We start from the raw sequence: 26,259 nt of genomic DNA, 5'->3' as shown, positions 1-26,259 counted from the left end.
AAAACTGCAAGTTTTGAATTGTTAAATACTCTAAATGTAAATTGTTACAGTTTTGCAGCACACGGTTTCAAATACAACATTCATGCAAATATAATGAGCATAACACTCGACGTATACATATGTTCTTTATGATAAAAAAAAAAAAATTACATCAAATGGAAGGGAAGTACCTAACTCGTGGACACCAGGATTGTTGGAGATCTCCATGACCCACAAGAGACGTTTCTGCACAGACTTCCCAATGGAATAGAGGCGTGTGATGGAGCTGTACTCAGAGCTGAATTTCTTCATGAACAGCTCCATGTCAATGTACCGGTGATGCCGGAATTCCTGAGGCTGTATTGTGAGATCTGCTGCTTTGTCGCTGGCACCAGAGTTGCTGTTGTTGTCTGTGCTGCCACTGTTGGAGCTGCTGGCAGAGGTGTCAGTGGAGGATTCTGGGTTTGGGGTGGCTGTGGATCTCTCGTCATTCTCCGACAACAGGGTGATATTCAACACAGTTGCTTTTCCCTCTTTTACCTCCACCCCAGCTACAGTCATAGGGATGTAGCTAGATAAATACAAAAATGGATTTAAAAAAGGTAAACCTCACTGTGAAAGAGTCCCAGAAGAAAGATTTTGTTACAATAACAGTAGGGCTTAGCATTGATTCTGATTCTCAAGCTTTTCAGTCAGTTCTATTCCAGTTCATTTAGGTATATTACAGTCATTTAAAAAGAAATTTGCATGAAATTCTCTATGCTAATATTTTATATTCCAAAGGGCAATGTTTCAGACCTGCAAGTTGCTTGTTGAATTATTTATTGCAAGGTTGCAGTATATTATTATTATAAGTGCTAGGCAAGAATTTATCACAATTACATGCATCCAAAATGAAAGTTTGTTTTGACCCAATTACGTGTGTATACTGTGTATATTTTGTTATGCATGTATAAACACAGGCATGCAAATGTTTGGGAAAAAAGTTAATTTATATTTAAATATAAAATATATGTGTACATGTTACAAACTATACATACATATACATACATTTAAATAAGTAACTATTTCTTTCCATAGTTTGTGTCTATGTGTGTGTGTGTGTCACATATACATGGAGTCAATCTAGGGCCATATATACAGTTGAAGTCAAAATATTAGCCCCCCTTTGATTTTTTTTTTCTTTTTTTAAATATTTCCCAAATTAGGTTTAACAAAGCAAAGAATTTTTCACAGTATGTCTGATAATATTTTTTCTTCTGGAGAAAGTTATATTTGTTTTATTTCGGCTAAAATAAAAGCAGTTTTTATTTTTGTAAAAACCATTTTATGGACAAAATTATTAGCAAAATTATTATTAAGCTGTTTTTGTTTTCAAGTCAACAAAACAAACCATTATTATACAATAACTTGCCTAATTACCCTGACCTGCCTAGTTACCCTACATAACCTTTAAGCTGTATAAAAGTGTCTTGAAAAATACCTAGTTAAATATTATTTACGGTCATCATGGCAAATATAAAATAAATCAGTTATTAGAAAGGAGGAGGGGTTAAGTTTTGAGAAATTAAAATAAAATTTGCAAACAATAAAGAACAGCAAAAAAAAAAAATAGATAAAAAAATATATATATATATATATATATATATATATATATATATATATATATATATATATATATATATATATATATATATATATATATATATATATATATATATATATGCATAACATTTTTATAGCATTGCCTTTACAAAATCTGTTCAGTCAATTGCAATGCTCATTTTGATTTGCTTTTTAGTCAATGGTGAGTTTATTTATTAATTTATTTTTATTCCAAATAATTTTGCTCGTTTTTGCACGTTTTAATTTTTTAATTTAATTATTTATTTTTTATTTTTTTGCAAATTTCATTTTATTTCTCTAAAATTATTTTTGCTTTACAATTTTTGAAGATTTTGCATTTATTTATTTCTTTTTGTTAAATAATTTATTTTTTGTTTGCAAAACGTTCTTTTATTTTGTATTTTAAGTATATATGGCCCTAGATTTACTCCATACATATACATAGTAAATATATAAAACCCGCGCACACACACGCACGCACGCACGCACGCACGCACGCACGCACGCACGCACGCACGCACGCACGCACACACGCACACACGCACACACATATATTATGTCAAAACAAACTTTTATTTTGGATTTGATTAGTCATGATTAATCTGTTCCCAGCACTAACTATTATTAATATAATTATTATTTTTTTATTAAATGAAGGACTTTATAAGAGTCATTTATTAGTTATTTTTACTATAAGCCAAATGGTTTCAAGTCTCTTGATTTTTTTGTTATAAAAATGAGTTTTTGATTGTTAAAAAAATTTTGACCCTCATTTGTGAATCAGACTACAAAACTAATACAGAATTAGCTATACATTCATAAAATTCTCATAAAAATCAGCTGTTACTAACAATATTGGCCATGCTGTTTTTTTAATTACAAAAAACAAACAATTAAATAACATTAATAAAAAAAAACTCACACGAGTCATTTGTTCATTAGTCTTGTAATATAAATGCAAAGTTTTAAGTAACTAAAAAAAGGTTTTCACATTTGCTTCTGAATTGAGCTTTTAAGAATATTGAATATGTACAGTTTTTATCATAGATATTCACACCATAATAATTCCTACATACCCCGGTGCTACCGCGGTGATGCTGTAGGTGCCAGGCAGCAACAGACGATAGTAGTCTCCAAAACGTGAGGTGCTCACATTGTGTTTAATGTCCGCAACCATAATCACAGCATCAGCGATAGGAGCTTCATTTTTGGCGGCCCTTACAAAGCCACGCACTCCAATATGAATCTAAACAAACACATAACAACTCTGAAAGCTGAACAGTACTGACATTTCTGTAGGCCTCATTAAAAACTCGCCATGCATGTCATCGCTTGCACATTAAGTTCTTGTACCTGCTCCATGTAGGCCAGTAGGGCGTCACGATTGTTTTCCCATTCGGTCTTGAGTTGGGATGAGGGTGGGTATTTGCAGCAGCTGAGCTCCATGGTGATTTCCAAACAGTTCCCCTTCAGGTAATTGAAATCCTGCATACCCCCTGTATGGAAAGTAAGGACAAACTGTGTACCAAAGGCATGGGATGAATTGACATAGTGGGGTTGTCACGGCTTAAACTTTAAGCGTCTGCAAACACAAAGAACATCTAAATACAAAGAAGTTTTCAAAAGGAGTGACTTCAAGAATGATTGACCATTTGCTTACGTTAGGTCCATATAATAAATGCAGGGGGGGTTGTTGGTCCATGCAAGGTAACCTAGTTTTGGATCCTTTTAAAAATAACTTGAATCCATTTTAAGATGGATTTTAGAGTACAAAGAGCTGACAGATATGGGTTAGACAGCAAACATCGATCATGGCTACCTATAATGCCAAACCCATCTTTGCTGAAACTCATAGAACACTTACTGACCTTACATTGTCTTTAGAAATCACAGAGTTTAGAAATATACTCTAGATTTAGTGGTAAAAAAACACTTAACTAACTAGTAAAGTAAAGTTTGTAGCTTTATGGTGGCTTGAGAAAGCCTTGTCTGAAAGTTTGAAGTAGTTTTAAAAGTTTAAATCATTGAAGTAGTTAAGACGTTAGACATTGGCATAGATAGATAACTATAGTATAAGATAACTGTCATAAATATTTTGCGCGTAAATAAAATTCACGCATCTGTAATTGTAAAATCGTAAAGAAAAACAGATCGTACTCGCATTTTTATAAGGGTACAATTCCAAAATCTGCGATTAGAACAGACACAGATATGACATTTTCTTTGCTTGTTTATATGTAACTGATAAATTTACGATGGGTGTACTTTACTTAATCAACAGATGTCATGTTATACTTAAAAACTGTTAAGTGATCACTGAGAAATTCTGTGCTTGCTGCCTGTAACGTAAATTATGCTCACAATATTTATTTACGCACAAAATATTTATGACAGTGATTTAATTCCATAGATAACTACACATATGTCAGTGTATTTCTAGTATGGATCGTCATGTTTAATGTTCAGAGTTTTGCTAACTGAAGGGGGGGTTGGTGGGAGTTTTACGAATTGAAGAGCCAAAAACTGAAGAGTGGGGTCCCTGGTCTGTACTACCAAGGTCGGCGATCCGACAACTGTACCAAAAAGCTGAGAAAAGAGGGAGAGGCGGTCGGGGGTGGGGATGAAATTTCGGGAGTTTTCTGGAAGACAGAACAAAACGGGAGATGGGTCTGAAATACAGGAGACTCCTGGGAAAAACGGGAGTGTTGGCAGGTATGCTCGTTAGTTGGTTGATTTGAATGGTTGCTAAGGCTTTGCTAGGCTGTTCGGAGTGGTTGCTAGGACGGTTTGACTGATTGTTAAGGCATTTCTAGGCAGTTGCTAAGGTGTTCTCAGTTGTTGCTAGACAATTGCTAAGGTGTTGCAAAGCAGTTGCTAGGGTGTTCCAGGTAGTTGTCAAGGTGTTGCTAGGTGATTGCTGGGGTGTTGTGAGTGGTTGCTAGGTGGTTGCCATGCGGTTTTGAGTAGTAGCTAAGGCATTGCTAGGTGGTGGCTAGAGTGTAATGACTGGTTGCTAAGGTTTTGCTAGATGGTTGCCTAAGGTGTTCTGGTCGCTGCTAAGGTGCTGCTAGGTGGTTACTAAGGTGTTGCTAGGTGGTTGCTTAAATTAGCATGTTGCTAGCATGTTTTAGCATAATCTACCATGTTTTTAGCATGGTTCTAGTATGAATTAGCATGTTGTTATTAGGTTTCTAGTGTTTAAAAACTAGCACACTGTTAGTATGAATTTAGTATAAAATAGCATGTTGCTAGTACATTTATAATTTAAATTAGCATGTTACTAGTATGTTAGTATGTTGTTAGTATGTTTCTAGTATAGATTTATTATATTGCTAGTTTGGATTGGTGTGTTGTTAGTATGTCCAATGTAAAGTTAATGGCAGTTTTTTTTTTTAAATAGAAGTCTGTGGGACAGTGGCTCGGGGGCTGTACATGGTCGCTAGGGTGTGGCTAGTAAGTTGACTTAGTGATTGGCAGATTGGTTAAAGGAGTTAAATGCGCCCAACATTAAGTCTGTATGACTGTCTGGCGGAAAGATATGAGGTCATAAATTTTGACCCAATGTTAAGTAAATGGGACTTTTCCAAAAATTTCCGGGTCAATTTTCAGTAAATCGTAAGTTGGATCAGTTGGAAAAGACATAGCAACTTAATTCAGTATAGTTTGGAGGTTTGGAGGTTGTAGTATGAACGGTCTAGGAGGAGATGCGTTCTTAAAATAGTCTAAAGAAGAATTTTGTTTATATAATATAACAGTATGTTGCCTTTCTTATGCCACCATAAATAGGCCAATTAATTTTCTTCAAAGGTGCCACTGAATGAATATCTGGATATACTTGGGTATAGCTAAATGATAAGAGTTCAGTATGTGAAAATGATATAGCCTCAAGCACTATTGTTTCCTCAATCTCCTGTAGATCCTCAAACAAACAATTCCAATGAAACACAGTCCAATTTGATAAAACCCCAGACTGTGACATTCCACTTTAAGGAAGTGTAGGAAGCCGGCAGCTATGCGTTGCCACAGAGTATTTCAGCTGTTGACATCTCAGAGTGAAAAATTCAGGGATTTCAGGAAACAGAATCTATTCAGCTCCACCCTGATGAGGCATGCGGTCTGATTATTGTGTATATATTGTGAAATTTACAGTGTATTTTTATAGTGATACACAATTGTATGCTTGTATTGAGGCAACACACACGTGAACTGCTAAATATTTTCCTTTGTCTTAGTCCCTTATTTATCAGGGGTCGCCACAGTGGAATGAACCGCCAGCTATTCTGGCATGTGTCTTACACAGCGGATGCCCTTCCAGCCACAACCCAGTATTGGGAAACACTCTAGCATTCACTCACTCACAAACTCACTCACACACTCACTCACACACTCACGCAAAAAGGCCAATTTAGTTTAACACTGTTGAATATTAATGTTTAAAGCATATTTATGTTTCATGTCATATCACTCAGCTCTTAATCTGTTCTAATCGAGCGAAAGAATGGCAATTAACTTAATAAAATTTTAATCCATGCATGTGTTTTCAGATAAACTGAACCCACAAAATAAAACTCTGTTGGTCCCTTTTGTTGGGTATAATAATAACTTAGCCAATGTGTTTTTCACATTACTTAACTTAGGATCAGTAATGGAAGAACTGATTTAGTTGCCCACAGATAGCTCGCTAGCTGCTAACGTAAATCTCTTCTCCACTTCAGTTGAAATCATTAACAATAAAAATAAATAAACAAAAAAACACACAGAAAAAGCTTTTCATTGCGAATTTAAATGTCACACAAAGCACTGTCATGGAGTATAAAAGCATCTAACAAATGCAGAAAATTAAGTATAGCCTAGAGTTGAGGACTGCTCTCTGCATTTATCACACAAGACCAGGATCAGAGGAAGCACCTCATCTGAATCTGAACTAAACAAACACTTCAAACCATCTACTAAATTAGCTAAACCAAACTAGAACTGGAACAAACTCGAGATGGAAGAAAACACAACACATATACTGTATCTAAGTGTGTTTTTACCATTTTAAAATGCACTTGATTGCCAAGATGTGGGCTTATTGACTTTCACAGATGAATAACACAAAAGCAGAAATAAGAGGGCAAAATGCTCTAGCATTCGTGCAATGTTATTTTTATAGTAACAGCTAAGTACACTTGCCAAACATAGCAATGCTCAGGGCAGCTATTTCCAGTCATGCAAATTCAGAGGACAGACCAAATTGTAAGCAAATTGCCTGTAAATCTAACCTTTCAGTAAGATAACAACCAGTAAAACAGTTACTTTATTTCAAAACACGTCATGCGGTCTAGAGTAAAAAGACTGACACTCACAAGACGACTCTTGTGATTAAAAGCAACATGTTTAATGAAGGTGCTAGACACACAGTTACTCTGTTTGTCATACTCACACATCCTTATTAACAGTTATTCTGACTGTAACGGCTACACAGAAAAACAAACAAACGTGACGGTATCCTGATGAGTCAAAGAGAGAGATCCTGTTTTAGCACATGATCCTTGTGAATAATATTAGGTAAAGAGTAAAGACTAAGGTTAAACTTGCTTATTAAAATGTGCCACAGTGTCATGGTAAAGTGCAACAACTATTCTTCATTCTGAGAACCTTCCATCATGTTTTTATTTTTTCCCATACAAGTATGAGGAAACAAGAAATGACTGCCCAGACAGAGCTGGAATTGTCATAAAACGATTAAATATTAACTTTATAAATGTAGCCAGTGGTCTGTAGATCTTCAAAGTATATTGAAGACAGGATTTAGGTCACAGAACAGACTTTTTAAGTTGCTACCTTGATCCTATATAATAAAATATACCAGTTACTAAAACAAATAAGTATGACAATTTTGTAATCTGTAGTTATTATTACGGACTAAAAATTAAACTGCAAAAAACAGTTTAACTTACTGAAATAAAATATGAATGTCAAAAAAATGCAAACTTTAAAACTCTCTCGATTAGTTTAGAAAGTTTTAAGCCGAAATTTAAAATATATTTTTAATACTTTTTAAAGACCTTCTCAGAATATTTTAAGAACTCATCGCCACTTCAAGTTCTAATCAGTATTAACCCTTTAACTTAATAAACTGTTGTTAATAAACAGTTGTAGTTAAATAAATCAATGAAGCACAACTATGCAACAGAACCCAGATAAGCTCGAAAGGAATAAATTACGTGGAGAATAAATTAAAGAATAAATTACACTGTTGCTTTTAGTGACCGGCTTCAGCCACTGTTTAAACTCGTCTTTCTCCAACCAGAATTACGCAAACTTGCATTTTCCCATTTTGCCGTCTGTTTCGCTCTATGGTTTTGCTACATGAGGAGAGCGTGGCAAATTATGTGACATCAGCCAGACGGAGGAGCTTGGCTGGACGCCCCAGCCCAAACTAATTGCGTGGATTGAGCAATATCTAGCAATATGTCAATTTTATGGCCAATGTCAAATTTGGCCATTTATTAGTATTTATAAAGTATAATCAGTGGTGGAAAGAGTACTGAAAAAGCATACTTAAGTAAAAGTACCATTACTTGCCTAAAAAAATGTAGTGTGAGTAGAGTAAAAGTACCTGTTGTAAATATTACTCAAAGTAGGAGTAAAAAGTAGCCCTTTTAAAAGTACTCATGAGTATTGAGTAATGAGTATTATGCTGTTAAAACTTGATGCTTTTACATGTAATTTGTGGATGTGTGTGTGTAAGCCTAACATTCTGTTGTGCATTTAGTTATTGCCCAGCAGGCACACAATGCCATAATCATGTAATATTAAGTTAGATTTAGGTGGTGATGTCGGGTGACCAAAATTCAATGTCTAGCCAGCATTTAAGGACAACACTATTTTGATGTCCAATAATGACATCAAATAATGTTGATATTTGGTTGATTTTAGGTTTTTAAAAAGTGTCCAAAATCCAATGTTGAGCCTACATCTTAAACCAACATCCTATTGATGTCAAATATTGACATTTATTCATCAGTTATGGCAACCAAAATTCAACGTCTGATAGATGTCATGGTGGTAACGTCGACACAACGCCAAGCTGTAACATCATTAGACATTGATATTTGGTTGGTTTTAGGTTGGACGTTGGACATTGCGCTGACGTTGAGTTCTGATGTAAACCCGATTTTCATTTCCCAACAAAATGCAGCGTCTCCACGACGTTATGGTACGATTTCAATCTGACGGCATGTTGACGTCTTGTGCCTGCTGTGTGTTTAAGGCCATTTCGTCATCATACAGTAAATATCCATCATCTTCTCATCAGTGACATGCATCTAAACCAGGGGTGCCCATACTCGGTCCTGGAGAGCCGGTGTCCTGCAAAGTTTAGTTCCAATCCCAATTAGACGGACCTGGGCAAGCTAATTAATCTCATACTAGGCTTTCTCAAGTTCTCGTGTAACGACATCATCACCTGCCAAAGTTCAGCTCCTTCCAATACTCAAGACCGCAAGAACAGAGGATGCGTGAAACTTCCCGGATGTGATCTTAATATAGAGGACGCACCGATGCAGACTTGAGCGTCAAACTCGCTCTGGAAGTCCCATAAGTCATTGCGACTGGAGGTGGGAAGCGCAGCATTTTATCTAGATTTATTATTAAAGTTCAGAGATTTACCTTATTTACCTAAGGAGTTTCCCTAAATGAAACAGTGGAGGTAAACATTACCATGGACATCTTAATAAAGGAATAAACACATTATTGGGTGTTTGTTTGCTGAAATTCGTATTAAAATCAGTTTTATTAATATTGTGCAGAGTATATTGATAATGTTTTAATGCACAGTATATATTTTTAAAAGGGGGGAAAACAAATCTTTGTATGAATGCTGTAATGTTTAAATAATTTACCATTTAAAACCCGTGAAGGTCATGTGACCATCAGGAAGAACGCAGCATCTCATTTCTCAAAGGACGCATTCTTTGCCCTCGTGGTCTCCCGAGTTCGTTCTTCCGAGGACATTTGGCAAGACCGGTCTCCACAAGAACGCAAGTCCGTTCTCTGCGTTCTTGGAATGAAGAAACAGCCTGGGTTTGGGCATCCCTGATCTAAACAGTCTCTGGGTCAATGCATGTGAAGATTTTGAACATCTTCTTGGACACTTAATGCTTCCAAACAGTTTGCTGCAATGTACAGTGCACATGTCTTGAAGTAGTTCATTATGATGCAATTTACCTTCTATGTATGACTTGATTGGACAGGAATTACAGGACTGACTTTACTAATTCCCATAGACAAGAAAAAATAAAGTAGTGACTGCAGGTTGAAGGAAAGTAGTGAGAGTAAAAGTACAGATACTGCACTAAAAATGTAAAGTACACATTTTTAAAACTACTCAGTAAATTACAATTCCTGAGAAAAAGTAATTAATTACAGTAATTTGAGTATTTGTAATTAGTTACTTTACACCACTGAGTATAATCTTTTTTTACATCCCTAATACTTCCCAATCCCTAATCCGCTAACCTAACTGATAAGTAGCAAAGTAGTAATTTACTGAGGTGAAAATCTTAGAAAAATGTTAGAATTTTAGCGCTTAAAGCGTGACCAAGAGAAATGACCAAGATGTGAAAAAGTATTAAACTTCTACTAAAGTTAAAATGAAAAATAAAAATGATTGCTGTGTGACTCAATCTGAAAGACAGCATGCTGAAAAGATAAACGTAATACTTTGAGCACACGTCATAAAACAAACAGCTAAAGATCAGGTGACATTTGCATGGGAATTAAACTCAGGAAGAAATCTGATACCAAAGAGGGTGTCATATATTTAATGTTGGCCTCAGATATGTCGTAATTCATAATATTTTCATCACCCCCTCACATAGAGAATTCTCCTAGTGATTTCCCCTTTGTAAACAACAACCAAACAAAACTTGAAGGAATCCTGCCCAAATACAACAAATAAGATGTATTTACTATGAGGCTGGTTGAGCAAGTCTTAAGTACATCATGGACCTGGCCTGCAAGCCTCAAGGCACATTTTGGATCAGATTTCTGCAGTTTGAAAATAATGGTTGAGAATACAGACTGCAGAGACTGAAGTTACAGCCTGGTAAGGAAAGTAATCAGAGAACGCCAGAACAGTAAGCTTACAGACCAGGTTTTGGATTACTTCTTAGACTATTGTCTTTCTAACCAGTGAAAACGTTATAAACATCCCATGATGACTATATATATGGAATGTTCTGAGAGAACTAAAATGTGATTGAAATCAAATAAAGACTATTCCTTGCAGTGCATGCAAAATACCCCACTGGATTGGAAATTTGCATTTGCATGACTGCTAAAAAGACTGTGACATTCAGATGAACAGAAGGAAAAAAAAAAGAAAATTTGAAGAATGTGTAAGATGACGGCTTACCTGGTACGTCATACCACTTTGCTCCATTTGTGATGCCATCCGGGAAGGATTCGTTCACGTTGTCCTCACACTTTGGCTGCCCGGTTTTCATAACCGGATTATTCTCTGCGTAAACAAGGGCCAAGTGCCTGAAGAGGGCGTCATCGGGAGATCTGCTATAGGTGCCATCAGTAGAATGACCTGCAGAGTCATCATAGGGATAACTGGCCACTACCGTCCCACCGTGCAGATTCCCAGAGAGAACAAATCTGGAGGGAAAATTTATTAAAGTAAACATGATGCATATGCTGGATTAAGACTCTACAGACACTGCACTTGCAAAAATAATAACCACAACAATACTTTCAGAAAATAAACTAAAATACTGTAGATGTTAATTAGAAAAGGGTATATCTTCTAATTAATATCTCTCTATAATTATTACTATTAGCTCTACGAGTTGAATTTTTTTTTTTTTATATTATTGACATGGTAACACATTATAATAAGGTTTCATTTGTTTACATTTCAAAACTGCATTGATTAGAAAGTTACTATACTAGTAAACATATTTGTAATGTAACTTTCAAATTCATGAGCTAAACAGTTGTATTAAACTAATGCATAACTAATGGAGAACTATTGTTAAGTGTCACAATTATACCCGTTTAAAAAAGTAATCAGAAGTGAATGAGTGGGATTTTTTATGAATTTTAATATTTTCTATTTCCAAGCATTTTTACTAGATAACTAAAACCCTTTTAGAAAGTCCAGTTGTAGGTAAACGTCTGCTTTTTTGAAACCGAAGAAGGTTTCTAGCTGATTTAAAGCATTCATTTACTCCTTTACTCATCACAAACTTGTTGAGTTTTTTTTTTTCGTCTGTTGAATAAAAAAGAAGATATTTAGAAAAATGTATTCATTGACATCCACATTCTCTGTTTTTCCTTCTATTGAAGGTAGTTTTTTTAAATAATTTTCAAAGTAAATGATTTTGTGTTGAAAAAGGGAGGCTCAAAAAGATTTGAAACCACTTGAGGGTGAGTAATTTGTGAGAGAAAGATTACATTTAGTCCTGTAAAAAATGCTGGGTTCCACACAATCAATTTGTGTTGGCACAACATGAAGAACTAAAGTTAATTTATTAGTTTTTACAAATTTAGGTGGGTTTAACATAAAAAATTAGGTTGTCCCCCCAAAAAAAACTCAAGAATTGTGCTGTTCCAACTCATTTTAAATAAGTAGTTTTAACAAGCAACATTTTTGAGTGAGGGTTGAACTATTCCTTTCATATGGTCATAAGTTTGATTTTTCTAGCAAGTCTACGTGAATGGCCTTACTTGTTCTCCAGGATCCACTTTATGACAGCAGTAACTTCAGGGATGTCTTCTGCATTCAAGTGTATTTCCTCAAACTGATCTGGGAAACTTCTATTCAGGTCGATGTTTTTAGCATTATGCCGACCCTCATCTTTGCCCACACAATCCCCCTCCACGGACCTTTCAAAGCCGTCAGGATTCATACTCGGCAGGATGTAAATATCGGTGGTGTTGACGAGCTCCGTGACCCGCTGATCCTCCCCGTACTTCTCCAGTAGGTCCTCCAGCAGGTAAACCAACACCTGTCGGGACACGGTCTCGTCTCCGTGCATGTTGCCCACATACTTGAATTTGGGTTTTCCTGCTCCATCAGCAGCACTGATGTCTTTGGTGACTCTCATCACCCACAGCTCTCTGCCTTCAACGGACCTGCCGATGCTGGTCAGATTGGCGATGCTGGGGTGTTTAACGGCGAGACTTTTGAGAAGCTCGGTAAGTTCGTCGTAATTGTAGTATTTGTTGTAAGTCTCTGTCTTCAGCTCGCCTGCGGAAACTGAGTTGATGGGGCTGATATAAACAACGAGCAGAGATAAAAGCAGCAGCGGGCATTTATTCGCTGAACACAGGTCTCTTGCCCTCTGTCCCGACATGTTTCCGAAGGCACCTTGGCGTCCTCATGAAATCCCAAAATCTGTCCGGCTGGGTCGGGTTCTTTCTTTAGCCTGACGTCGGGGGTATTTTTAGTAAGAACTTCCTGCTAACGCTTTAACAAAGGGTGGAGTTTCAATGACAGCCAAAGTAGTTTCAAAATAAAAGTCGCGACTACTTCATCTCTTTATCCATCTTTTAATATCTACGTCACAATATTTTTTCATTTTTTTAAACAATTAATATTGGTTCGTAAAGCGTTTTAATGTATCAGTTGAAAAGTATTGCAATTTTCTAGTCATTTTAGATCTCGTTAATGTAGTACCATTTTAGGTATAAAAAACTTTAATTATCTATATAAGTTACTTGTTTTATTAGTATTAAGAATCAACATATTTTTCTTACACTTTTTCGCATATATCCATAAACCTTTTGATGATAATCATATTTCCCAAGTGGCAATCGTTTTCATTTTTAATTATTATTTTACTAATATGACTTTTGCTTTTTTTGTGTGTGTGTGTGTGATATCTTATGAGTAACACATGTTGCTTTGTTGGAAACATTTGAAATGATAGATACAATAACAGAACATTTTTATTATTTAATATTTTAGTGTTTTATTATAAACCCTTATAATATTGCAGAATCCAGGCTGAGGCTTTTGTCCTGGGATAAACTAGATTTCAATTGAAGTAAATGTTTGACAACATTGAAATTACCATAGAATTAACATGAAATCTACATATACATATGTAATTGTTGCTTTAATGTTACTATAGCTGTAGATCAGAATATTTTGTAATTATTGAAGTTGTGATTTAAAATAAATTGGTTAATTTGAAGCCTGTCTGTACATTAAATCATCTTAAGATCTGCTGAATTGGGCTTCAGTCAGATTAATATCATAACAGAGCCCTGAACCTTAAACTCATTGATATCCTTCACTAAAAATGAAGATGCAATTCTCAGTGAGCTTAAACTATTTATAAAAAAATACACCATTTATAAAATGTACAAAAAAAAAAAAAAAAACTAATTTATACCGTTGAAACCAGATTAAACCCCCTTTGAATGTTTCTGTCTTTTTAAAATATTTCCCAAATGATATTTAACAGAGAAAGGAATTTTTCACAGTATGCCTGATAGTATTTTTTCTGCTGGATGAAGTTTTGTTTTATTTTGGCTAAAATAAAAGCAGTTTTAAATTTTCTAAAAATCATTTTAAGGTCAATGCCCCTTTAAGCTATATATATATATATATATATATATATATATATATATATATATATATATATATATATTTATATATATATATAGATAGTCTACAGAACAAACCATCGTTACACAATAACTTACCTAATTACTCTAAGCCGCCTAGTTAACCTAATTAACCTAGTAAGGCCTTTAAATCTCTCTTTAAGCTGTATGAAAGTGTCTTGAAAAATATCTAGCAAAACATTGTGTACTGTCATCATGGAAAAGATAAAATAAATCAGTTATTAGAAATGAGTTACTAAAACTACTATGTTTAGAATTGTGTTGGGAAAAAACATCTCTCTGTTAAACAGAAATTGGGGAAAAAAATAAACAGGGGGGCTGATAATTCTGACTTCAACTGTATATACACAAATCCTACATGAAAAGGCAGACTAAAACCTAACATCTTGAACCGTCTATCCTGCTTGCCAAATGCAAGCCATATTGATTTCCTCTTCCTGTAAAAGCATAAGCAGAAATGTTCCCTTTATAAAACATTATTAATTCCCATAACTTTGCAAGAGAAAAGCTTTAATACCAGACAAAACATTGCATTTCTTTTCAAGAAAAAGCAAAAATGCAAAAATCAGGAAGAAAGGAAAACATTTCGAGTGCAGAAGAGGTGGTTAAATATTTTACTTGAGGCAGTTTTATTTAAGTTAATTGTTAATTCCATGCTGTTTCGTCGTAATACAGATTCTAGGTCTGTTGTTCCAGTCAGATATCCAGTAGTACAAACTAGTTTCAAGTTAACAAAGTACAGAAGAAATCATATGCATTATGTAGATTCGAGGAGGGGGGAGGGGGAGAAGAAAAATAGACTATTTCATGTAGTCATGCAGGCTTAAAATCAACTTTATTAGTGCTTTTCTTTTCTTTTTGAGACAGCCAAATGGAGACCTGCATTTGTCTTAGTTCTAAAAGCAACAAGGCTCCTTCAGTTTTCTAGAGCTGCAGCCATCCGTCCATCCATCCACAATCATCAGCCTATGTGAGCAATACAGTATTTTAGCACAAATTACAGTCCAGACCACTGGTAAATGTTACTACATAACTACTACTTTGTGATGTTAAGCATTTTGCTCCACATGGATATCAAGAAATTTGCTTCGACTTTCTCTGAAAAACTAAATTATTATAAAGAGCACTTTGTTTAGACTTGCCCTTTTAAAAGATTTAATCGTTTTCTTTAACTGCATTTCTTTTTTTTGTTTTATAATTGCACTAACACAGAAATATTACAGCTCAAACCACTAATAGTAGACATATCAGTAATAGTAATAAAAGTTAATTTCTGTAATTACATTAAGAAAAACTCAAAATATATCCAGCAACTGATAAAAATGTTGAGAAAAAGCAATTGAACATTAAAAAAAAAAAAAGAACAAAAAAATTGTACCAGGACCAAAAAAAAAAAAAAAAAAAGTTCTGACCATTCAAAAATCATAATTGAAGTTTGTTTCATGAGTGGTATATTTTATTTCAATTTAAGGGCTAATAAAACAGAATAATATTAAAAATCAAACAAAGGGAGAGAAAAACTGGAGGCATCAAGCTGTTGAGTGCCACTCATAAGGTTGGGCTTGGTGGCTCCCTTTGTGAGTGGGGTTTTGGGGAAGGGGAGGGGGGTGGGGTGGAGTCTCATATTGGCGGTGTTGTCTCATTGGTTTTCATCCTCCACATCTTGCAGCGCCTCTTTATTCTGTTCCTCACCTGCGCACAGACAAACAAAGCCATTGTCAGTGCAACACAATTTTGTCCCTGAAATGCAACCCACACGTGTGATGCGTGTTGTACATTTTCACACATCGCCATCAAGATTGCAACCCTTGCAAGTTCTGTGCAGTCTGGCAAATAAAAAATACTGTGTGTAAAGCAACATAATTTAATAAGACTATCAATAGTGAAGGACTAAATACATGCCGTGAGAAACAAAACAAAAATACAGAAGTCATTTTCAAGCTCAAAAAAAAAAAAAAAAACCTAATCTGGCTTAAGTCTAATTTGAATGCAGTGTTATCTCATGTGCTCGTTTAATTTTTCACACATAACTCCCAAAAGCAAAATAACCTTTAGACACTTTTTAACTGCACAACGTCAGACTTTTCCAAATTTTATTATATTGGTACAACACAGCCATTCCAATTGGACACTGAGGATCTTGCAGTGAGCATGCAGAAACAGTTTGTTTCACACATGCTGCACATGTAGCACTCTGGTGGCTAAAAAGATCGCAACACAAAGCTTATACAAACGGGTGAGTGATGATGCAATTTGTGGACAAGAAAGGGCAAGAGCTGGAAAAAGTGGCCTCACTTACAAATAAAGTTTGTGGGCAATTAACATTTTCCCTTTAGGAATCTAAATAGTGGGGATGAAAAAAAGGCAAGATGGGTTAAGTTGGACGGCATGAGGTCGAACACATTACAAAATGACATGAGATGTAGTAGAGAAAGTTTATAGCGCTGGCTTTGCACAGAAATATGATGATATGTACGCTGTTTTGAATGATGGTGTAATAGCTAAAACAAATAAATAAAATACAACTTTTTCTCTTTGTGGAAAAATGTCTATATTAGATCAATAAAATAATAGAGGTATGCAATATTGATAAAAAATAAAACATTTTCCAATCATGCTATTATATTTACATTAGCAAGTAGACATGGGACGATAACCGTTTTGAAGGTATATCGCAGTTGGGAAAAGTCAAGGTTTTAAAACCGCCAAAATTTTATGCTATACCATTGTGTAAGATTTTTTTTATTTACTTGTTTGTTTTGGTTTTTAGAACAGTATTTCCAGCAGAATAGAGATCCAAAGATGCCGTTTTAAATTGTTAAGGACAACAGAAGTCAATGATTTATTTTTATAATTTAGCCTGACATGTTTACTGCTCCAAAATATTTTAAATGCTTTTTTAAATAAAATATAAAGTGTTCAAAGGGGAAAAAGTTGTTTTTTACCCAGACATTTAATAAGAACTTATTTTAGAGCAGTAATCACAACACAAAAAAACTGTGAAATTTTTATCCAAGGTTATCATACCATCAGAATCTTATACCGGCCCTGTTAAGACCCTGTCCTAATAAGTGATTCGCTGAATCTTTCATCCAAACATTCTGAGTCACAGCTGCTTTTATGAATGAATCATTGACTCGCGTGTTTGTACAAAAAGAGCTTGACTCAACAATGAAACAATACAGTGTTGCTCTGAGATGCACAAATGATCAGCTAAAAATAGGTAATATGGTCCAAAATGTAACTTGCGTAATATTACTTGCATTATACTAATAACACATTTTCATTTGTGCTTATGCGCATTCCTCCATTCACATCACATTTATAATAGAAAAAGCCCATTAGGCATAGGACGATAACAATTTTCAAGGTATACCGTGGTTTCGAAAAGTCAAGGTTTTAAAAATCTGCAAAACATTCTGCTATACCATTCCTAAGGTATGTGTAAGATTTTTATTTACATTTTTTTTCTATCTCCAGCAGAAAAGATATCCAAAGATTCCTATAATTGTAAAGAAATCTGTGTTTTTGAAATGAATGAGGACAGCAGAAGTCAAGGATTCATTTTGATAATTAAGTCTGATATGTTTACTGCTCCAAAATATAATAAATGTTTCTAAAAACAAAAGTGTTCAAATGGGAAAAAGTTTTAGTTTTTTTACCCAGACATTTAAAAAGAAAATATTTTAGAGCAGTAATCACAATACTGTGACACCTTTATATTTTTATCTAAGGTTATCATATTATCAGAATCTTAAACCGGAACATTCCTAGTCCATACAGGGATATTCACAACTTGAATAATATGGTCGTTCTACCTGCATTTTCATTACAGAGTAAACGCTTTTTACCTTTAAAATGTGCTTTTATTTGTTTTTTGCATACTGGAACTTTAACGTCAGCTCACTTTGTTAAAACAACACATACATTATCCTAACTAAATACAGCACACCCCACTGCACTTAAATTACTTCACTTCTGGTTGATGAATTTAAATAAACAAACAGACATGGCATGTTTGCTCGCACAATTTAGCCAGAGCGCTCTATATTTTAACTCTTCTTTTAGTAGTAGATAATAGAGATGGTAGGAAACTATGCCTCACAAGTCCTAAATCGGGACACTCTGAAACAATCGCTCTAAAAATAGCTTTGGTTTGTGGAGGAGCTTTTGAGGATGTCACCTTCATGTACCAGTGGGTATCAAAGACATGTTTGTCAGGTTTTAGCGTCTGAAACTTGAATACTAATGATCTGTCTTACCATCTCCCTGCATATCTGAAGTCCATAGTGTCAGGTTATCACGTAACAATTGCATGATGAGCGTCGAGTCCTTGTAGCTTTCTTCACTCAATGTGTCCAGTTCAGCGATAGCATCGTCAAATGCCGCCTTTGCCAACCTAAAAACAACCACGAGGTGCAAATAAACTATTATGATGATTGAAAATGCGACCAGAATACACAAATAAGTACAATCGTGGTCAAAAAAGAAGCAAAAGGCATGATTAGGCAGCAGCGTATTTGTACACATGCAATACAGCAAAACAAATGCGTGCAGTCTGTTGAACTCCAATTTAGGATTTGATGCAAGCAATAAATGAAAAGAAACTAACCTGCACGCACGGTCCGGAGAGTTGAGGATTTCATAATAGAATACAGAGAAGTTAAGAGCCAGACCCAAGCGAATAGGGTGTGTGGGCTGAAGGTCTGTCATTGCAATATCACTAGCAGCTTTGTAAGCAACCAAACTGTTTTCTGCAGCCTCCTTCCTGTCGTTTCCTGTGGCAAACTCAGCGAGATACCTGTGGTAATCGCCCTTCCTGAGGCATCAAAGGGAGAAAAGGTCTGTTTAAAACATGTATAAATAAAGCCATGACCTCATTATGTCACATACGATTCAACTTTAGATTAAAAAATAAAAACAGGATTCATACATTTTGTAGTAGAAGACCTTGGATTCTCCTGAATTTGCAGCTGGGATTAAATGCTTGTCCAATACATCAAGGATGTCATTGCAGATTGATTTCAACTCATTCTCAACCTGGACAGGGAAATATAAAGGTTAGAAGCATAAAATGAATCATTTTGGTGATCTTAAAGAGATAGTTCACTCAAAAGTGGTTCTAAGCCTATAAAACAATCTTATTTTTTCTGCTGAACACTAAAGATATTTGGAAGAACGTTGAAAACTGTTAGCCACTCATTACATTAGACCTTGGGAAAATGCCAGAAATGATTCCAGCCAAAGATAAATACTTAATACAAATACTTTTAACAAGTAGCAGAACAGCCATAACTCGTAAATGGTTTCAGGATGAAGGTTAGGGGGAAAAAGACACGGTATATAACTTGAGACTAGCTTAAGACTTAATTAAAAAAATAGATTGAGTATGCCATTACAAATAATCAGAGATAATGTGCATCAAAATGTATTACGATTTTACATTGTAACTTGTATAATACACAGTTCCTTTTTCTTTCTTTAATTAAAAAATACCAAAAAAAGACGACTGATTGCCACTGACATCCATGGTAAGACAAAACAATGCTAAAAAATACAATTACAATAGCTGCCAGTTTTCAACTTTCTTCACAAAATCCAAACAGGTCAGAAACAAGTATCCCTTTATTGAAGGTTAGTTAGTGCACATCTTACCGTTTGCCTGTATTCCCGAATCATTTTCAGTTTGTCCTCTCCACCCTTATTCTCCTCTTTCTGCTCAATACTACTGATTATCCTCCAGGATGCTCTTCTCGCCCCAATAACGTTCTTGTAAGCCACTGAGAGCAGGTTTCTCTCCTCCACTGTTAGCTCAACATCCATCCCAGCCACTTTCTTCATGGAGTCGACCATTTCTGGAAAATTTAAACGAGTTTGTTGGACATTCAGCTTATTGGATTCAAAGCAGAATGCATTTTTTAAAATCAGTAACAAAGAATAGAATACTTATTTTGGTGCATAGAAGAGCTGGGTGATCATTTGAAATCGACATTTAGAACCTATAATTAATAAAAATTTTCCAGGACAATTTTTGTTAATTATTTTCCCTACGTGTCACGTGACAGCGCTATGTTAAAGGCAGTGACTGATTTCTACTTCTACAAATCTGATTTAAATCTGATCTCTAGTCGAGTAGGACAATGGACTCATTCTTAAGCCTTAAGCACACCGGGGCGCTTTTTGATCGCGTTTCATCAATGTTTAACGCTTCGTGACTAAATAAAGGATGCTAATGTGATGCCAAGACGCAAAACGCCAAGCGTAGTGTCATTTTTTAAGAAACTCCTAACCTCCACCAATCAACCTGGCACTTTTGTTCACGTGCATGAAGCTGCTAAAGATACAGTAAACAGCACTTGGAGGCGCTCAATCGCAAAACTCAACAATAATCATCGATCTTCATCGCTAGAGCTGCTACTTGAACAATCCATGCTTGTTCGAATCACCAGTAATTAACAAGCTAGTCAACTTTGTCTTCTACTTCTGCGTTACAAGCGGGTATCAGAAGCTTAGAGTTGTTTAGCACCATCTAATGTCGGGAGGTGATTTTGCAACCATATCTGCTCGGGGACGGTGAAAATAACTTGGGTTTGAATCCTTAATGTCTCGAAATAAAAGCAAGCGAAAAGCGTCCCGGTGTGTGCAAGCCTTTACTTGGCAATACATTGACGATGATTAGAAGCTGCGCCATTGATGCCTTTAGAGTACATAAAAAACTTGTCAGTGAACTACGAGGAAAAAAAAATATAAATAAAACAGTTGTTCAGTAATCCTAATAAAAGTTAAAATGTTTAATTAATCGAGATTTTAATTTAAGGCCACATCACCCAGCCCTAGTTCATAGAGCAATTCTGCAAGCAAATTAATTTACTACTTACTTTTAATGATAACATATAAAGGTAGAAATGTCAGTGTGAGTAAAAAGCTCACAGTAGATATGATTTTTAATTAGTTGAATTCTAATTTATTTTAAATCGTCATGTGTAACAGTGATATTTTCTAGTTAAAAATTATTACCTATTACACTACCCATGATTCTACAATAGAAACCTCTACTAATCAGAGATTCCCCTCAAAAACAACTCTTTTTTTCCATGAAACACTGCAAATGTAATAATAGATTAACGATTTGTATATTATGTGAAAAGATGTTATTATGATACAGTTCTGGAAAAATTAAGTGGCTCCTAAAATGTACATGTTTTGGGGAATATGCTAATTTGCTTTATTTTTATGCTCTGGTTTCCCCCACAGTCCAAAGACATGCGGTACAGGTGAATTGGGTAGGCTAAATTGTCCGTAGTATATGCGTGTGTGTGTGTGGATGCTTCCCAGATATGGGTTGCGGCTGGAAGGGCATCTGCTGCGTAAAAATGTCCTGGATAAGTTGGTGGTTGTGGCGACCCCGGATTAATAAAGGGACGAAGCCAAAAAAGAAAATGAATGAATGAATGAATACTCTGTTGCTTTATTTGGAAAGACAGTGTAGTAATTTTTATATTAAGCAAGCTCAAATTATAAATCTCTTATGAAATGCCTTTGCTTTATTTAACCAAATATGCTGTGTTTTCAAACTTTAAATATTGGAATGAATGTGTGCACACTTATTTCACATTTAATGTCTGCAAAAGCGAGCTCTAAATGATAAAATTCTTATGAGAATTTGGAAAACATGTTATGAATAGATTATAAAACAACATTCAACCAAACAATTTTCTAAAAACATGTACACAGTATAAGAACTGATTGCTCTAAGCAGTTTTAATTTAACAGACCTAAAATATAATTGTCATTTGCTTGATGAGACAAGATCTTTCTACTCTTTCAAAACATTAAGCAGTCTTGTGCCTTTGTTTTTGACACAATTAGATCATTTTTGCTTCAAATCAAAATTTCTAATGCGATTCATTTCCTTGTGGGCTGGTTTGGCTCCTAACCCACAACACTTTAAACAAAGACTAGCCTACTGTAATTTCCTGAAACCATTGCTTTTGAAAAAGTGAGCAGCCACTGTTGGATGTGTATTATTTACTTATTCAAATAAAGGACCATAAACATTAACTGTAGACTGACATTCCCCTTATGTATTTACTATACAAATCACAAAAACACTGAGCATATCCTTTGTTAGCATACTTGTTATACCGCATACTTTCAAGTGTTGTGTGAAAACCATAGATACCCAATATAGGTTAATGGGTGACCAAACTAGACAATAAATTACTAGCAAAGCACATTTAAGGCAGTTAGTTTAGTATATCGTTAAAATCACGAATACCACAAACCAGTGAGCCTCATCTCGTCATACTGAAACGATACGAAACCTCAATACAAAGCTAGCGACACTGTCTCTCAGCTTATTAAGAAAGACTTGCTTCGCTTCACTATACTGTATAAGGACTGCGTCTTAAAACTTACTAAGACACCTGCCAAGAAAGCATTTTTGGGTATCCCAAGCAGTTCAGCGCACCCACGATACGCAAAAAACGCTGTCTAAGAAGGAAGCTCAAATGGTTTTGAGACACAGCCACGGTCTCACGTAATGTGCTGCGGGGGTAAACGTGAAAAGCGTGGTCCTCATAAGGAAATCACACTTTAGTGTGGTTAATTATGATGATTAAGACAGGTGTTAACTAATATTTGAACCGTTGTTCGCCAGCATGAGGTTTGAAGACCGCAGCCACCCCCTCCGCCATGGCTAGCAACAGCTTGCCTCACCCACTAACTCTCCGCCATTTTGTCTCCTCAATAAACGTCTCCATCTTCATATGCCATTCTGTAGTTACCCCAATATCACATCGACAGAATAAACGGATAGCGCAAATCAAAGTAACGACGCCTTTAAAGGGCAATTGGAGATCGGTCGGCCATTTACAAACTGCTTGACAAGTTTAACCGCGAATTAAAACCAGCTAACCCGACCGTCAGTTAGCTTGCCTGAACATTTGCTTTGTAAAAAAAATATAACGTTCCCGTTACCTCTCAGTGCCCCTTACCGTCATATCTCTCTGCCTGCTCGGCGAGTTTGGCTTGGTACACCAAATCCTCCCGGTCACCCATGTTGGAGAGCGCGCAGGAGCGTGTTTCGTGAGCGATTGGGAGTAAAGGAGGAGTGTGAGTTCACCGGCAGGCCCTGCGCGAGCAACAGCTGCGGCTTGAATGGTGGAGTAAAGATGGCGTTACACCTTCATCCGGGCACTTTCACTCAGAGCATCTCCACACACTCCCTCTCTCACTCACTCGCCTTACCAATGCTAGATTTTAACCCTCTTTATTTGAGCGGTGTGGATGCTGTGTGGTTTTCCTTACATTTCTTTTTGTGAATATGCGTTGCGTATTAAAGTGGCATTATATTTTACAGAAATTATAATACCACTGAAAACAGTTTAATCTTAAGGGACTCATCCAAACATGAGCATCCTGTCATCATTTGATGACACTCATGTAGCACTGTGGAGTTACATTACATGAAATAACGTTACATTTGTGAATAAATGCAAATGCCATACTTTTTATAATAGCTAATTTAACACAGTATTCCTGGATTTAATTGAACTATCGTAGTTCACCAACGTGAAATAGTATGCATTTTGAAATATGGCCTCAGTGTTTGGTCCACACAATGAAAGTAAATAAAAAAACAAGATTGTTTGGTTACCAGCACGTTAAAATGAATCCAATATCCCTTAAAAAAATTTAGTCATGTTTTAATTGAAAATTAAATTTATAAAACAATGGTTAAAATGTGCTTGATATGGTATAAATACTATTTGTTTAAAAAGGTGCTGATTTTCATAGGTCATTCACAGAAAAAAAAAAAAGATATACAGGTTGCAAATAATATTAGAGAAGAATATGTATATTTTAGGTAAATTTAACCAGGATTCCAATACTCTGGGGCAGTGTTTTTCAACCACGCTCCCGGAGGATCACCAACACTGCATGTTTTGGATGTCTCTGTTGTCTGTGACACCCATTACAGGTATTTCAGCCTCTGCTAATAAGCTGATGATATGAATTAGGTGTGTTTGGTTAAGGAGACATGAAAAATGTTCTACAGTTCTACAGAAACAGTTCTAGGGCCAGTGTCCTGGAGAGTTTAGCTCTAAACCTAATCTAACACATCTGAACCAGCAAATCAAGACCTCATTAGATATACTACAAACTTGCTTGCAGGTGTTTTGAAGCAAGTTGGAGCCAAACTCAGAAGGACACTGGCCCTCCAGGACCAAGTTTGGACACCCCTGGTTTAAACTTTACACAACACAGAAATGTGAAAATGCCACTCATTGTATTTGATGCATATGGTAATAATAAATATGACACTATACATTAAATATCTGGTACAATTTTGTGATATTAAACTGGTCCTAGCATTGTAATTACATTAATGAAAACTAAAAAAGTGCAGTGGGTAGCACTGTTGCCTCACAGCAAGAGGCAAGGTTCAAGCCTTTTTTTTCCTCCACATGTCCAAAGACATGCACTATAGATGAATTGTCTCTAAATTGTCAATAGTGTATGCGTGTATGGGTGTTTTCCAGTGATGGGTTGCAACTGGAAGGGCATCCGCTGCATAAAACATATGCTGGATAAGTTGGCAGTTCATTACGCTGTGGCGACCCCAGAATAATAAAGGGACCAAGCTAAAAAGAAGACTACTAACTAAACTAAATAACTCCACCAACAAAAAAATGTAGGTTAGTCTGGTAATACATATACCTACTACTAGGGCAATAAATTACTGACAGAGGCAAAATAAAAGTCTTGAGTAGCATTACTATGGGGTCAACTTTATTTCATGTACAGGAATAAAACTTTTAACAAAACCGTAGGACTTTTTCGTGTGACTCGAAACACTGTTCTGACAGACTTGGATGCACATAAAGGATAACACAAGATTAATTTCACAAAATTACTGTGTTGATATTTAGGTTCTAAACATAATACTTTGGGTACAATTAAATGCACAGACAAGACTTGCGATTCGATTATTGATTCAACTCAGTCATAGACGAAAGTGATGCTTTTTATGACATGAAACCATTCTCACAGGACACAGACGAGAGAGTTCAGACTGACGAGACTCCAACTTTGCTTTTGTGACTGATTTTAGTGATCTAATTTCATCAAGGTCATTCCTGACTCAAACAAACAATTAAGAAGACAGATCATGTACATCAAAGTCCTTCATAATTACGACTTGTGACAATTACATAACATGGCCGGCTTGCTGTCACATCTTGACAACATACAGCTAACCTACACACATACACGACATAGCTTTCTAACATTAAGGTATGACAAAACAGAAGAGTTTCCAGGTGATTGTCATTGTTACCAAACAAAGTTAGTCAACTTTTTTCCTTTTAAAAGTAACAACAAATAAAGGTAAAGGGTAAAAGCATTAAGATTTGATAGTGTTGTTCTGGCAGCCTGTCTATTAGAGTAATCATTTGTTCAGACATTCGGCTTCTATCTCTGAATATGTTGTTTAATAGTAATGGAATTAGGGTAAAAAATACAATTAAAATATTTTGCAAGACCAAAACAAAACATTCTCCACTCCCTTCCCCCACGTTTTGCATTTAACTAATTAGGCTAAAGACATTGCTGATTTGGTCATAGACAACAATCTGCAATTAAGGCAGGCCATTAGGATAGCAATGTCTTATTTGGGGATTAAATGTGAAAATACATTACATTTCTAGCATTGAGACAGATAACATAGGCATGATGGAGACTGATGTTTAAAAATAAAATCAATACATATACCAATCGTAGAGAAAGGCTACTCATATGTGCAAAATCAATTGAGCAAAACACATTTGAGGCATTAGGTCAGGTTAATGTGACACTTTATAAAATCCTACCACATTATTATATTAATAATGGGTTGATTTAGAAAGATCATAACATAGTTTTGGACCACTCTATATGAGAGATTCACTACAACCACCACTTGTATTTTCAACCTTGGCAAAGGGAAGTTTTGGCAAAAACACATTGGCTATTTTGAGTGTA

General features: G+C 35.5%; 2 protein-coding genes across 4 annotated transcripts in view; both read right to left on the bottom strand.

The window, feature by feature from the left end:
• Positions 1–13,048, bottom strand: part of cpda (carboxypeptidase D, a) — a 41,001-nt gene extending 27,953 nt beyond the window's left edge. For both annotated transcript variants that reach the window (XM_021474348.3, XM_021474349.3), the window contains exons 1-5: positions 12,328–13,048; positions 11,009–11,256; positions 2,959–3,101; positions 2,682–2,851; positions 171–550 (exon numbers count right to left, since the gene is read on the bottom strand). In XM_021474348.3, the coding sequence (XP_021330023.2) occupies positions 171–550; positions 2,682–2,851; positions 2,959–3,101; positions 11,009–11,256; positions 12,328–12,956 (1,570 nt within the window). In that variant the 5' untranslated portion in view covers positions 12,957–13,048. The remainder of the gene's footprint in view (positions 1–170; positions 551–2,681; positions 2,852–2,958; positions 3,102–11,008; positions 11,257–12,327) is intronic.
• Positions 13,049–14,835: 1,787 nt separating this feature from the next.
• ywhae1 (tyrosine 3-monooxygenase/tryptophan 5-monooxygenase activation protein, epsilon polypeptide 1) lies at positions 14,836–23,477 on the bottom strand. Of its 2 annotated transcripts, XM_021481333.3 has the most exons (7): positions 23,232–23,396; positions 19,891–20,090; positions 19,169–19,275; positions 18,848–19,054; positions 18,498–18,634; positions 16,535–16,575; positions 15,054–15,927 (listed from the first exon to the last, which is right to left on the bottom strand). In XM_021481333.3, exons 1-6 carry the CDS (start codon positions 23,293–23,295, stop codon positions 16,568–16,570), a joined length of 723 nt encoding a protein of 240 aa, XP_021337008.1. In that variant the 5' UTR covers positions 23,296–23,396; the 3' UTR covers positions 15,054–15,927; positions 16,535–16,567.
• Between the last annotated feature and the right edge of the window lie 2,782 nt (positions 23,478–26,259).

This window comes from Danio rerio, chromosome 15 (genome assembly GCF_049306965.1).
Source record: "Danio rerio strain Tuebingen ecotype United States chromosome 15, GRCz12tu, whole genome shotgun sequence".
Taxonomy (NCBI): Eukaryota; Metazoa; Chordata; class Actinopteri; order Cypriniformes; family Danionidae; genus Danio; species Danio rerio.
The sequence above is the reverse complement of the archived record's forward strand: the minus strand, read 5'-3'. Positions and strand labels throughout refer to the sequence as shown.